We start from the raw sequence: 13199 nt of genomic DNA, 5'->3' as shown, positions 1-13199 counted from the left end.
TTTTTTACTTTTGTAAATCGCAGCTATTTAGAGCCTGAGATGTACAGCACTCCAAAAGTTGCCTAACCAATGTCCTGGGAGCCTCGGGGGTAGGGAGACAAATGGGAGGATTTTCTTGAATTCCCTTAAGTGGAAACTACTTTGTACTGGCATGCTTGATCTAATTCATGTCACGAATGACCTGTTATTTAGCTGTTGGTGTTTTGCTTAAATCAAACCAATCAAACTTCAACATTAAAAAAGTTGCTAAGGTAAATGAAATTTGAAACTTCTTATATGTTACTATTTTGTGAATAAACAGTAAAGATTAATTTTGCATGAAGTTTGAAGCCCAGTTTCTAAATGTTTCTAGTCTATTGAAATCTCTACTTTGAGCAGTGTGCATTGTTTTGTCTTCATGTGCACCTGATCAATTTTTAAGCTATCACATAACTAAGAGCTTCATTTATAATGTGAAAAGCAAGGGCTAATAGTTTTCATCTGAAGCCTTTTTTCTTCCCAAAGGTTCATTTTGTAAATTAAGTTAATTAAAAATGCTAGTGCTGCAATATCGATGAGTGAATAGTTCAAATTCTGATCCGGATCGCAATCAGTTTTTAACCCTCAAATATAATCCAAGTTAGTTCTGTCAGTTCTTTTTATAAATATTTAAAATCATACAATTGGTTAGAATTGAGAATCCATCTTGGGTTTAAGGCCCCTCCTATGCATATATGTCATATTTTATATTATTAGTCTGTGTTGAGATTTGCCTTGGAAATCTCACATTACCAAGATTTAAAACTTTTTTTGTATTTTCAGGTGTTGAAGCCTCTCCTCAGGACAGGTTTCTGGTGATGGCAGCAGAAATGAACCAAGCTGCGGGAGGTGGCCCTCCTGATTTGAGTCAATTCTGGAAGGAGGTTTCTAGAGATCTCGTGATGGAGCACAGGTAGCAAAGAATTGGAATTTTTTGTAGACCAAGTAATCCACTTTTATCATCATCGTTTTAATCACTTGTGTTCTGGAAATACATCACTTCAAATTTCTTTATGATCCTGAGTTAAGGCTGCAGCCACATTAGATTCACAGTTATGACATGTTACATCTTTTTAAAAATATTAAATACTTATACTACATTGTCTTTAATCCAAGTTTTCATTAACTTGAATGTTGAGTTCTGCAACATACTCCTGACTGTAATCCTTCACAAATAGTTCATTCTCAATACTTTGATTTCACCTGCACAAATTGTCACATATTTTGCTTTGATCTCGCCGAGCTTCAGTTCCTCCCTGTGCCTCAGAAACCTCACTGTCCTCCTTCAAATCAACGCAAAGCCTTAAAGACTTCATGAATTAATATCACCAACAAAATTTTCTACTCACTTCTTGGCAGTGAAGGCTAGGGAAGGAGTGTTCATATCATGGCCAAACAGGTTAAGTATCAACTTTAAATACTTCCAAAGTATGTCAATGGCAGTTGGTAAAAGCAGGAGAAATTCCTGATCAGCCATGAAATAGAAATTAAATTTGAACCTCCAATATCACTTTGTAGTTCAGGACTATTATACACACACACACACACACACTTGATTCCTTTCTGGGTGGAACGAATTCAGAGCCACTCGCCTTGTCCTTCCACTGGTGAGTGTCACAGTGCTGTGGGTTGGACCTTCAGAGAGAGGCTAAAGAGCATGTTATGATGCTTTCTTTTCATCAAATTTCTTTGCATTAAGTATTCTGTTAGTCTTGGCTCAGGGAAACCCAAAATATGTGGTTTATGCTATACCTCCGACATTTGAGTACATGATTTAAGCTGATATTTCAATGTAGTGAAATGTTGTATTTCTGGTACAGGTGAGATGTTAAACTATAAAACTGCATTATCCTGGTTAGTTGCTAATAGATTCTGTGGAACTATGTGAGGAAGGGGTGGGAGAGAATTCTTGTCTACAGTATTCTAAGCAATAGTTATCCATCAATCAACTCGCGAGACAAAAGGTTTTGTTACCCAAAAATTACTTGAATAACAGTTCCTGCCATTACCGATGGGGCTTAAAGAAAAGTATGTATTTATTGACACAGAACAGCTGTGATATCAGATGATTCAGTACAAATTCCAGCTGATTCATAAAAACCTGGCTGAAACGAGAAAAAAGAAAAACTGGCCATTCACCATGGCTCCCCTTCTATTATGTGAAATGGTCTTCTCAATCGGAATGTTCCACACCAGGCAGGAGAATTACTAAACCTCCTCATTGTTATGCCGAGACAACAAAAACTCCTGGCTGCAAACTGCAACTCTTCTTTTTGGTCCCAGTAAGGGTAATACTGGCAATATACTCTCCCATTCCTAATTTCTGAGCCTGCCAGTGTTGTGGATTCTTCATTGAGTTTGCAAATGGTTTACAGTCTTAAGCTGCAAACTTTTAACTTGAAACTGAGCTATGACTGTCTTTTTTTTTAACTACATCACAATAGTATCCTGTTATGTCCTTGTTTCAGCACCACAGTTGCTTTCCTCCCAGCTTGGGGAAAGTGTAGAGAGTGAGAAAGTTTGTGACGTGCCTTTAGTCCAAGTGGGGAGGTGATGGCCTAGTGGTTTTATCGCTAGAATGTTAATTCAGAATGTCAGCTAATTTTCTGGTGGCTTGGTTCAAATCTGCCATGGCAGACAGTAAAATTTGAATTCAAAAACATATCTGGAATTAAAAATCTAATGACTATGAAACCAATGACGATTGTCAGAAGACACCTATCTCGTTCTTTAATGCCTTTAAGGGAAGGAAATCTGCCATCCTCACCTGGTCTGGCCTTGATGTGACTCCAGCCCAATGGAGTTGGCTCTCAATTGCCTTCTGAAGTGGCCCAGTAAGCTAATCAGTTGTATCAATCATGAGAAGTGAAACTGAACCGACCACCTGTCATCGACCTAGACGCTGAAACAATAGCAAAAACAGCCTTGATGACCCTGCAGTGTCTCATTACTAACATCTGGGGGCTCTTGCCAAAATTGGGAGAGCTGTCTCATAGCCAACTGCTGCTGCGACATTAACCGCCTAAACTTCTCCACCTCTCTCACCCACTCCAACCTCTCACCCTCTGAACGTGCAGCCCTCCACTCCCTCTGTTCCAACCCCAACCTCTCGATCAAACCAGCAGACAAGGTAGGCGTGGTAGTAGTTTGGCGCACCGACCTTTACACCGCTGAGGCTCAACGCCAGCTCACGGACACCTCCTCCTACTGCTCCCTTGACCATGACCCCACCTCCCACCACCAAACCATCATCTCCCAGGCCATCCATAACCTCATCACCTCGGGATCTCCCATCCACCGCCTCCAACCTCATAGTCCCACAACCCCGCACCGCCCGTTTCTACCTCCTGCCCAAAATCCACAAACCTGACTGCCCCGGCCGACCCATTGTCTCAGCCTGCTCCTGCCCCACCGAACTCATCTCTGCATACCTCAACACGGTCCTGTCCCCCTTAGTCCAAGAACTCTCCACCTACGTTCGGGACACCACCCACGCCCTCCACCACCTCCATGATGTTCGCTTCCCCGGTCCCCAACACCTTATCTTCACCATGGACATCCAGTCCCTGTACACCTCCATCCCCCATCACGAAGGACTCGAAGCCCTCCGCTTCTTCCTTTCCCGCCGTACTAACCAGTCCCCTTCCACTGACACCCTCCTTCGACTGACTGAACTGGTCCTCATCCTGAACAACTTCTCTTTCCAATCCTCCCACTTCCTCCAAACCAGTGGAGTAGCCATGGGCCCCAGCTATGCCTGCCTCTTCGTAGGATATGTAGAACAGTCCATCTTCCGCAGCTACACTGGCACCATCCCCCACCTTTTTCCTCCGCTACATCAATGACTGTATCGGTGCTGCCTCGTGCTCCCACATGGAGGTTGAACAGTTCGTCCACTTTACCAACACCTTCCACCCCGACCTCAAATTCACCTGGACCGTCTCAGACTCCTCCCTCCCCTTCCTAGACCTTTCCATTTCCATCTTTGGCGACTGAATCAACACGGACGTTTACTATAAACCGACTGACTCCCACAGCTACCTAGACTACACCTCCTCCCACCCTGCCTCCTGTAAAAACGCCATCCCATATTCCCAATTCCTTCGTCTCCGCCGCATCTGCTCCCAGGAGGACCAGTTCCAAAACCGTACAACCCAGATGGCCTCCTTCTTCAAGGACCGCAATTTCCCCCCAGATGTAGTCGACGATGCCCTCCACCGCATCTCTTCCACTTCCCGCTTCTCCACCCTTGAGCCCTGCCCCTCCAACCGCCACCAGGACAGAACCCCACTGGTCCTCACCTACCACCCCACCAACCTCCATGTACAGCGTATCATCTGCCGTCATTTCCGCCACCTCCAAACGGATCCCACCACCAGGGATATATTTCCCTTCCCTCCCCGATAAGTGTTCCTGAAAGACCACTCCCTCCGTGACTCTCTCGTCAGGTCCACACCCCCCACCAACCCAACCTCCACTCCCGGCACCTTTCCCTGCAACAAGAAATGCAAAACTTGCGCCCACACCTCCCCCCTTACTTCCCTCCAAGGCCCCAAGGGATACTTCCATATCCGCCACAAATTCACCTGCACCACCACACACATCATCTATTGCATCCGCTGCATCCGATGTGGCCTCCTCTATATTGGAGAGACAGGCCGCCTACTTGCGGAACGTTTCAGAGAATACCTCTGGGACACCCGGACCAACCAACCCTACCACCCCGTAGCTCAACACTTCAACTCTTTCTCCTACTCCTCCAAGGGCATGCAGGTCCTTGGACTCCTCCATCGCCAGACCATAGCAACACGACGGTTGGAGGAAGAGCGCCTCATCTTCCGCCTAAGAACCCTCCAACCACAAGGGATGAACTCCGATTTCTCCAGTTTCCTCATTTCCCCTCCCCCCACCTTGTCTCTGTCCCAACCCTCGAACTCAGCACCACCTTCCTAACCTGCAATCTTCTTCCTGACCTCTCCGCCCCTACCCCACTCCGGCCTATCACCCTCACCTTGACCTCCTTCCACCAATCACATTTCCAACGCCCCTCCCCCAAGTCCCTCCTCCCTACCTTTTATCTTAGCCTGCTGGACACACTTTCCTCATTCCTGAAGAAGGGCTTATGCCCGAAACGTCGATTCTCCTGTTCCTTGGATGCTGCCTGACCTGCTGCGCTTTTCCAGCAACACATTTTCAGCTCTGATCTCCAGCATCTGCAGTCCTCACTTTCTCCTCACAGACTAGTCAAGCAACAGCCTAATGTAGTCATACTCTCAGAATCATACCTGACTGACAGTGTTCCAGACACCTCTAGCACCATCCATGGATATGTTCTGTCCCACCACCAGGTCAAACCTGGCACAGTGATACACATGCAAGAGGGAGTTGCCCTGGGAGTCCTCAACATTGACTCCAGACACCATGAAGTCTTATAGCTTCATGTTAATTTATAGGCAAGGAAAGTTCCTGCTGATTACCACGTACTGTCCACCCTCAGCTAATGATTCAGTACTCCTCCACATTGAACTACACTTGGGGGGGAAGCAAGGGTGCAAACTGTACTCCATGAGGGATTTGAATTTCCACCCCCAAGCGTGGCTCTATTGATCGAGATAATCAAGTCCTAAAGGGTTTAACTGCTAGATTGAGTTTGCAGCAGGTAATGAGGGAACCAGCAGACAACAGAGGGTTGTTTTTCAGAGTGGAGACCTGTGGTCAGTGCTGGGTCCTCAACTTTGTCATTTACATAAATGATTTGGATGCGTGCATAAGAGGTATAATAGTAAGTTTGCAGATGACACCAAATTTGGAGGTGTAGTGGACAGCGAAGAAGGTTATCTCCGATTACAACAGGATCTTGATCAGACGGGCCAATGGGCTGAGAAGTGGCAGATGGAGTTTAATTCAGATAAATGCGAGGTGCTGCATTTTGGGAAAGCAAATCTTAGCAGGATTTTCACACTTAATAGTAAGGTCCTAGAGGGTGTTGCTGAACAAAGAGACTTTGGAGTGCAGATTCATAGCTCCTTGAAAGTGGAGTCGCAGTTAGATAGGATAGTGAAGGTGGTGTTTGGTATGCTTTCCTTTATTGGTCAGAGTATTGATTACAGGAGTTGGGAGGTCACGTTGCGGCTATACAGGACATTGGTTAGGCCACTGTTGGAATATTGCGTGCAATTCTGGACGTCTTCCTATCGGCAGGATGTTGTGAAACTTGAAAGGATTCAGATAAATTTACAAGGATGTTGCCAGGGTTGGGGGATTTGAGCTATAGGGAGAGGCTGAACAGGCTGGGGCTGTTTTCCCTGGAGCATCAGAGGCTGAGGGGTGACCTTATAGACGTTTACAAAACTATGAGGGGCATGGATAGGGTAAATAGACAAAGTCTTTTCCCTGGAGTGGAGGAGTCCAGAACTAGAGGGCATAGGTTTAGGGTGAGGGGGGAACGATATAAAAGAGACCTATGGGGCAGCCTTTCCACACAGGGTGATACGAATATGGAATGAGCTACCAGATGAAGTGGTGGAGGCTGGTACAATTGCAACATTTAAAAATCATTTGGATGGGTATATGAATAGGAAGGGTGTCGAGGGATATGGGCTGGGTGCTGGCAGATGCAACTAGATTGCGTTGGGATATGTGGTCGGCATGGACGGGTTGGACTGACTGGTCTGTTTCCGTGTTGTACATCTCTATGACTCTGAGGGGGAGAAAATAAGTTGACCTCATTTCACTGCCATAAATGCATTTGTCCATAGCAGTATTGATGAGTGATGACAGCACAGACCTTGAAATGAAGTCGCATGTTAACATTGACAATCCAGTCAGGAATAGTGGTGGATAATTAAAGAATTCACTGGAGGAGGAGGCTCCACAAATACCTCAACTTTAGAATCATAGAATCCTACACTATCGAAGCAGGCTATTCAGTCCATCGAGTCTGCACTGATCTTCTGAAGAACATCTCACCCAGACGCACCCCATTCCTGTAGCACAGCATTAACCACCTAGTCTGCACAACCCTGAACACTATGGTCAATTTAGCATGGTCAATCCACCTAACCTGCACATCTTTGGACTCTAGGAGGAAATCTACACAGGAAAACGTGCAAACAGCACACAGATAGTCACCCGAGGGTGGAATCAAACCTGCCACCCTGGTGCTGTGAGGCAGCAGGGCTAGCCACGAGGCCACCCAATGATGCAAGAGCCTCGAACATTAATGTAAAAGATAAGGCTAAAGCATTTGCACCAGGCAGACGTGCCAATGATCTATCTCAGCCTCCTCCATTGATCCCCAGCATCACAGATGCCAATGCTCAGCAATTCTGTTTACTCTATTTGATATTATGAAATGGTTAGAGGCACTAGATGCTACAAAAGCTATGGGCCCTGAAAACATTCTAGCAATAGTACTGAAGAAATTGTGCACCAGAACTTCTCTCCTCACTAGCCAGCCTATTCCAGTAGAGCTGTAACATTGACATATACTCAACAATGTGGACATTGCTCAGGTACATCCCAGAAAAAGCAGGACAAATTCAGTCCAACCAATTACTGCCCCATTAATCTACACTTGATCATCAGTAAAATGATGGAAGGTGTTGGTAGTAGTGCTGTCAAGCAGCACCTGCTCAGCAATATCCTCCTCAGTAACGCCTGCTTTAGGTTGCCAGGGCCACTCAGCCCCAGACCTCAATATAGTCTTGGTTCAAACGTGGACAGAATTCCAGGTGTGAGGTGAGCATGACAACCCTTGAAAGGCCTGATTTGATTGACTGTGGCATCAAGCAGCTGTAGCAAAACTGGATTTAGTAGGTATCAGCTGGCAAAACCTCCACTGGTTGGAGTCTTACCTGGCACATAGGAATTAATGATTGTGGTTGTTCGAGGTCAGTCATCTCAATCCGAAGATGTCTCTGCAGGAGTTTCTCAGGATAGTGTCTTAAGCACAATCATCTTCGGCTGCTTTGTCAATGATCTTCCCTCCATCATAAGGTCAGCAGTTCACCAATGATTGCACAATGTTCAGCGCCATTTGTGACTCTTCAGAAACTGAAGCAATCCATGTTTAAATGCAACAAGCCCTATACAGATTTAAACAGACAAGTAACATTCATGCCAGGCAATGAGCATTTCCAGTAATATACAATCTAACCAATACCCCTTGACATTCAATGGTGTTATCATCTGTAATCCCCAATTAACAACATTCTGGGGGCTACCATTGACTAGAAGCTCAACTGAGCTTGCCACATAAACACAGTGGCTACAAGAGCAGGTCAGAGACTAAGAATATTTTGGCAAGTAACTCTCAACCTGACTCCCCAAAGCCAGTCCAGCATCCACTAGGCATAAGTTAGGAATGTAATGGAATACTCCCCATTCCCTTTCCTTAATGAGTGCAGCTGCAATTCATAAATTAAGAAGCTTGACACCATCCAGAACAAAGTAGCCTGCTTGATTGACACTTCACTCACAAGCATGTACTCTCTCCAACTCTGATGCCCAGTAACAGCAGTGTACGATCTACAAAGATGCACTGCAGAAATTCACCAAAGATCCTTAGACAGCATCTTGCACCACTTCCGTGTAAAAGGACAAGAGCAGCAGATACATGAGAGTACTACCGCCTGCAAGTTTTCCTCCAAGCTACTTACTGTCCTGACTTGGAAATATATTGCCATTCCTTCACACTCACTGGGTCAAATTCTGGAATTCCTTCCCGAGTGGCATTTGCATTTACCCAGAGCACATGGACTACATCAGTTCAAGAAGGCAGCTCATCACCACTTTCTTGAAAGCAACTTCGGATGGACAATATATGCTATCCACCCACACCCTATTAAAAGAAAAAAAGTCTTCTGCTCAGTGGTGTAGTATCAGTGGCTGGTCTGAGGCAAATTGTCATTAGGTTTTTGTGCACTACCAGGATGATTTTATTTTTCAAAACAGATTGCTACATTACTGCTAATTTAATAAGGATTCCAAAAGCAGCTCTCAAACTGTAATTTAACTGCCAGCTATCCCTGGTGCAAATGAAATAAACCTGTATAAGAAATTGGTTGATGAGCTTGCATGTATTTGCAGCTGGTTAAATCAGTGTTGGAATACGCTTTGTGTAGGGATGGTCTGGTCTCTAAGATGGTGATGGAGTAGCATCACAGCATGGCCAGAGCTCACTTGCTTTTACTTTTTTTCTTCTTTTCACTTTTTCTTTAAACTATTGACATTTTTTGGAAAGGGAGTTTGTGCAGCACAAAAGAAAGTGAGCCCAGTGCGTTGGAACTGAGCCATCGTGGGGAGTGTGAGCCCAGCATGGCTTAGAGTGAGGCCCTGAGGTGACAGTGAGACCAAATAGCCCCAGGTTGAGTTCAGCGCCATCTGGAGGTGAGGCCTGGCGTGGCCTGGATACAAGTAAAATGCTGATCTTTTTATTTGTCTAATTACATGATTTATTCCTAAGATTTTGTACCTAGGTGCCTTCATGCCTAAGATAGCGTAGTAAGTGGCGACTTTGTAAACTTTCCACTGCACTCATGAGTACAATAATCTTGATTCTAATTCTAAATTTGATTTTCAAATTTCTGACTCTGGCTGAACTGACAACAGTATGTTTGTCACTGGGTGAAAGCATTTGCATTACATTTAATCAATTAGTCAAAACTACAGCTTCTATCACTCAAGTAAATTCAATATGCCTTTAATTTAAATGATTTGATCATTCAGGACTTAAGCACAAATTATTTTTGCTGCATTACTTAAATTATTTAATTCAGAGTTTCGGATAATTCTATTTCTCATTTCAAAAGTATCCAGCTTTAAAATATCAGGAACAAACCATTGTATACCTTGGTAATCATTCAGCACAATCAATTTATCCTCTAGTAAGGCATGACACTTCTACTAAATTGTATTTGTGTGTGACTGTTCAAATAAATGGTTTATTATGTGAAGAATATGCTTCGATGTGAACCTACTTCACGGTAGAAAGTGCAATTAAAAACAGCAATCTGTATTTAAATTATAGTGACATTCAAGACTGTTGGGATGTCACAGCAGTGAGAGTAAACTGAATCTATTGGAATGAAAGCAGTGTTGAAATTTGGAATCTCAATTTAAGATAACCATGGAGATGCATTTATTGTATGAATAATGGAAAGGCAAGCCCACTCCCTGCTATTGATGTGCAAGTCAGGTAGCAATTTTGTGAGCCCAGATTTTCATTGGTTTTATGGCATAGTGCAGAAAGGAACAAAAACCATTTGTTTCATTCAGTTGCAGTCACAGGTACAATCCAGTCATTTCCACTTGCTTTCATTTCCCTATATCCTTGCAATGTTGTTCTCCTTCATCAGCGTTTTTTCTTTGTTCAGGCTCTGCCTGAAAACTACTGTTGAATCTGTTCATTTTTCTTCAATACTAATCACTTGCTGCATAAAACAGGTGCACAATTGAATTCAAATGCCAAAATATTTCTCCAGGTTGCTGTTCCATAAATACACAAGTTGTGACGTCTTATCATCTGGCTGTCTCATCCAAATATCTTGAATGGCATGATGCTTCTGTTTAGATCATCGATTTGCATCAAAGTTGTTGCAAAAAGTTTAATATCATTCCTAATGGTGTGATTAGTCTTAATTTTTACTTGTAGCTCCTCCAGCACTGAAAGATAACACTTGTAACTGTTGAATGTCATTTCTTTAAAAATAGCTGTCAGAAATGGAAATAAAAGTTGTTTACATTCTCTCATTTCATTTTGTTTCTTCCCCTCTGCTGTTTTCCTGTATGTAACTCATTTAACATTAAAGTCACCATTCTAATTTAGCATTTCCTGGTTCAGGCTGTGTGGCGCATGAGCAGTTGCTCGATTTTGTTGAGGGAACGTGTGCACTCAATCACCCAGTGGTCTGTGATGCCTATTATGCAATTCACTTGGTTTTGAGTTCCAAATTGCTGTGCAAAAGGTCATATGTTACCACATTCAGTAACTTCTTGAAGTTTTTAATATATCCTAAAATATGTTGGCACTTTATAGTTGGAAAATTATTAATACTAGTTGCACCAGATTTCTATTGTGAATTGGAGATCAGAGTATGTCATTCAGATGACTTAAGATCAGATAATGAACTATCTGGAACTTTACATGTCATGTTGTTCATTTGGAAAGCTAATTCATGTGGCGTTATTATCCAGATTATAGAAAGATTACTCAAAATTCCTGCATGACACATAAAACGACCACTGATGCGCGCACATTATCCTGATGCTGTCACCTTTACCAGGATGCATTGCAAGTGTACAGTCTGTTAAACTGTAAGTTTTCCTTCCGTTAAAAAGAGAGCATCTTGTAGGCAGTGAAACATTTACTTTACAACACAGACAGCAGAAACCCATTAATCAGACAGATTACTTGTGCACAAGCAGCCCATGGTGTGAGCCCAGTTCCTTCCCAGTCAGTATTTGTAGCACTGGGACAGGGCAAACAGTTAAGGTCTAACCTAACAAGGTATTTCTTTCTCAAACCAACCTAGTAAGAACTTCTTTCACAGTTCTGAAATATGTATTGAATATTTTAAATCTCATTGCAGCAGGAGGCGAAATGTCTATTGATTTCAGAGAGCTGGCACTGGGGTTTGACTTTGCCCTGCACTGTGATTGATTATATAGACAGCATTATATTGTTCCAGGCAGCTGCTGTTCCACTGCTGAGCTGTGTTTGTGCAGGTGGGCTGTTGCTGCATCGCTTGGTGTTGTCATTCACAATAAACCCAGCCTTCTAGTTTTCTGGGTGTAAACACCCTGTAGTAGCCAAAATCATTTGAATTCATTAATGCTACTAACTAACAATGGAAAAAGGCTTTTACCCAAGATTTCAGTGGGCATTCCCATCTTCTGCTCCAGTGTCAGAAAATCCAGAAAAATTATATAAAGACAATCCACACAATTTCGATTGGGTCTTTCAAATTACAGCACAAGATGACAGAAGACCCCTCCACTAATTCACCCTGTTGGCCGAGTATATTAATAGGCAATCATATTATCTATTTATGTAATTTTTCCCACGAGATATTCACTGTTTCACTTGTTCATTTAATGGTTGACAGTAGAAAGTTATCTAAGATTACAAAGGAATCTTGATCAGTTGGGCCAATGGGCTGAGGAGTGGCAAATGGAGGTTAGTTGGGATAAACGCACGGTATTGCATTTTGATAAAACAAATAGGAGCAGGAGTTAAACAGTTAATGGAAAGGCCCTGAGTAGTGCTTTCAAACAGAGACATAGGGGTTCAGGTACATCGTTCTTTGAAAATTGCATCTCAGGTAGACAGGTTTGTTTAGTAGGTATTTAGCATGCTTGCCTTCATTGCTCAGACTATTGAGTGTAGGAGTTGAAATGACATATTGAGCTTGTACAGGACATTGGTGAGGCCACTTTTGAAGTACTGTATAAAGTTTTGGTCACCCTGCTCCAGGAAGGATATTATTAAATTGGAGAGAGCTCAGAAAACATTTACCAGGTTATAGCCAGGAGTGGAGGGTTTGAGTTATAGAAATGGGCTGGATAGGCTAGGACTTTTTCCACTGGAGCATAGGGGGCTTGAGGGACCTTTTATGGAGGTTTATAAAATCATGAGTGGTGTAGATAAGGTGAATAGCAACAGTATTTTCCCTAGGGTGGGGGAGTTCAAAGCCAGAGGGCATATTTTTAAAGTGAGAGGAGAAAGATTTAAGAGGGACCTGAGGGGCAACTTTTTCTCACACAGGATAGTTTGTATGTGACATGACCTGCCAGAGGAAGTGGTAGATGCAGGTGCAGTTACAGCAGTTGAAAGACATTTGGATAGCTTCATAAACAGAAAAGGTTTAGAGGGATATGGGCCAGACACAGTCGAGTAGGACTAGTTTAGTTTAGGAAACTTGGTCAACATGGACAATCTTACCATGTTGTATGGCTCTATAACAGCCAATGTGTTTATAATATTTAAGGAGAATTAAAACCATGCAATTTAAACCTGCAATTTAAAGATAATCCAGACCCCCTAAATTCAGCTAGTGGTGTTTAAAGATTTAGGATTGTATTTAAGAGTCCTGATCAACTCCTCTTCCAGCTATACTTCATTTTCTTCACTACTTATTTTTTTAAAAAAGTAATGTCAACTGGAAACTATTGCATTAGAT

General features: G+C 43.1%; 1 protein-coding gene across 4 annotated transcripts in view; it reads left to right on the top strand.

Moving 5' to 3' along the window:
- The window catches only part of mospd2 (motile sperm domain containing 2), an 84242-nt gene that overhangs the window by 61200 nt on the left and 9843 nt on the right, over positions 1–13199 (top strand). For all 4 annotated transcript variants that reach the window (XM_072584839.1, XM_072584838.1, XM_072584836.1 and 1 more), the window contains exon 13: positions 802–931. In XM_072584839.1, the coding sequence (XP_072440940.1) occupies positions 802–931 (130 nt within the window). The remainder of the gene's footprint in view (positions 1–801; positions 932–13199) is intronic.

Source organism: Chiloscyllium punctatum, chromosome 15, assembly GCF_047496795.1.
Source record: "Chiloscyllium punctatum isolate Juve2018m chromosome 15, sChiPun1.3, whole genome shotgun sequence".
Lineage (NCBI taxonomy): Eukaryota > Metazoa > Chordata > Chondrichthyes > Orectolobiformes > Hemiscylliidae > Chiloscyllium > Chiloscyllium punctatum.
The sequence above is the reverse complement of the archived record's forward strand: the minus strand, read 5'-3'. Positions and strand labels throughout refer to the sequence as shown.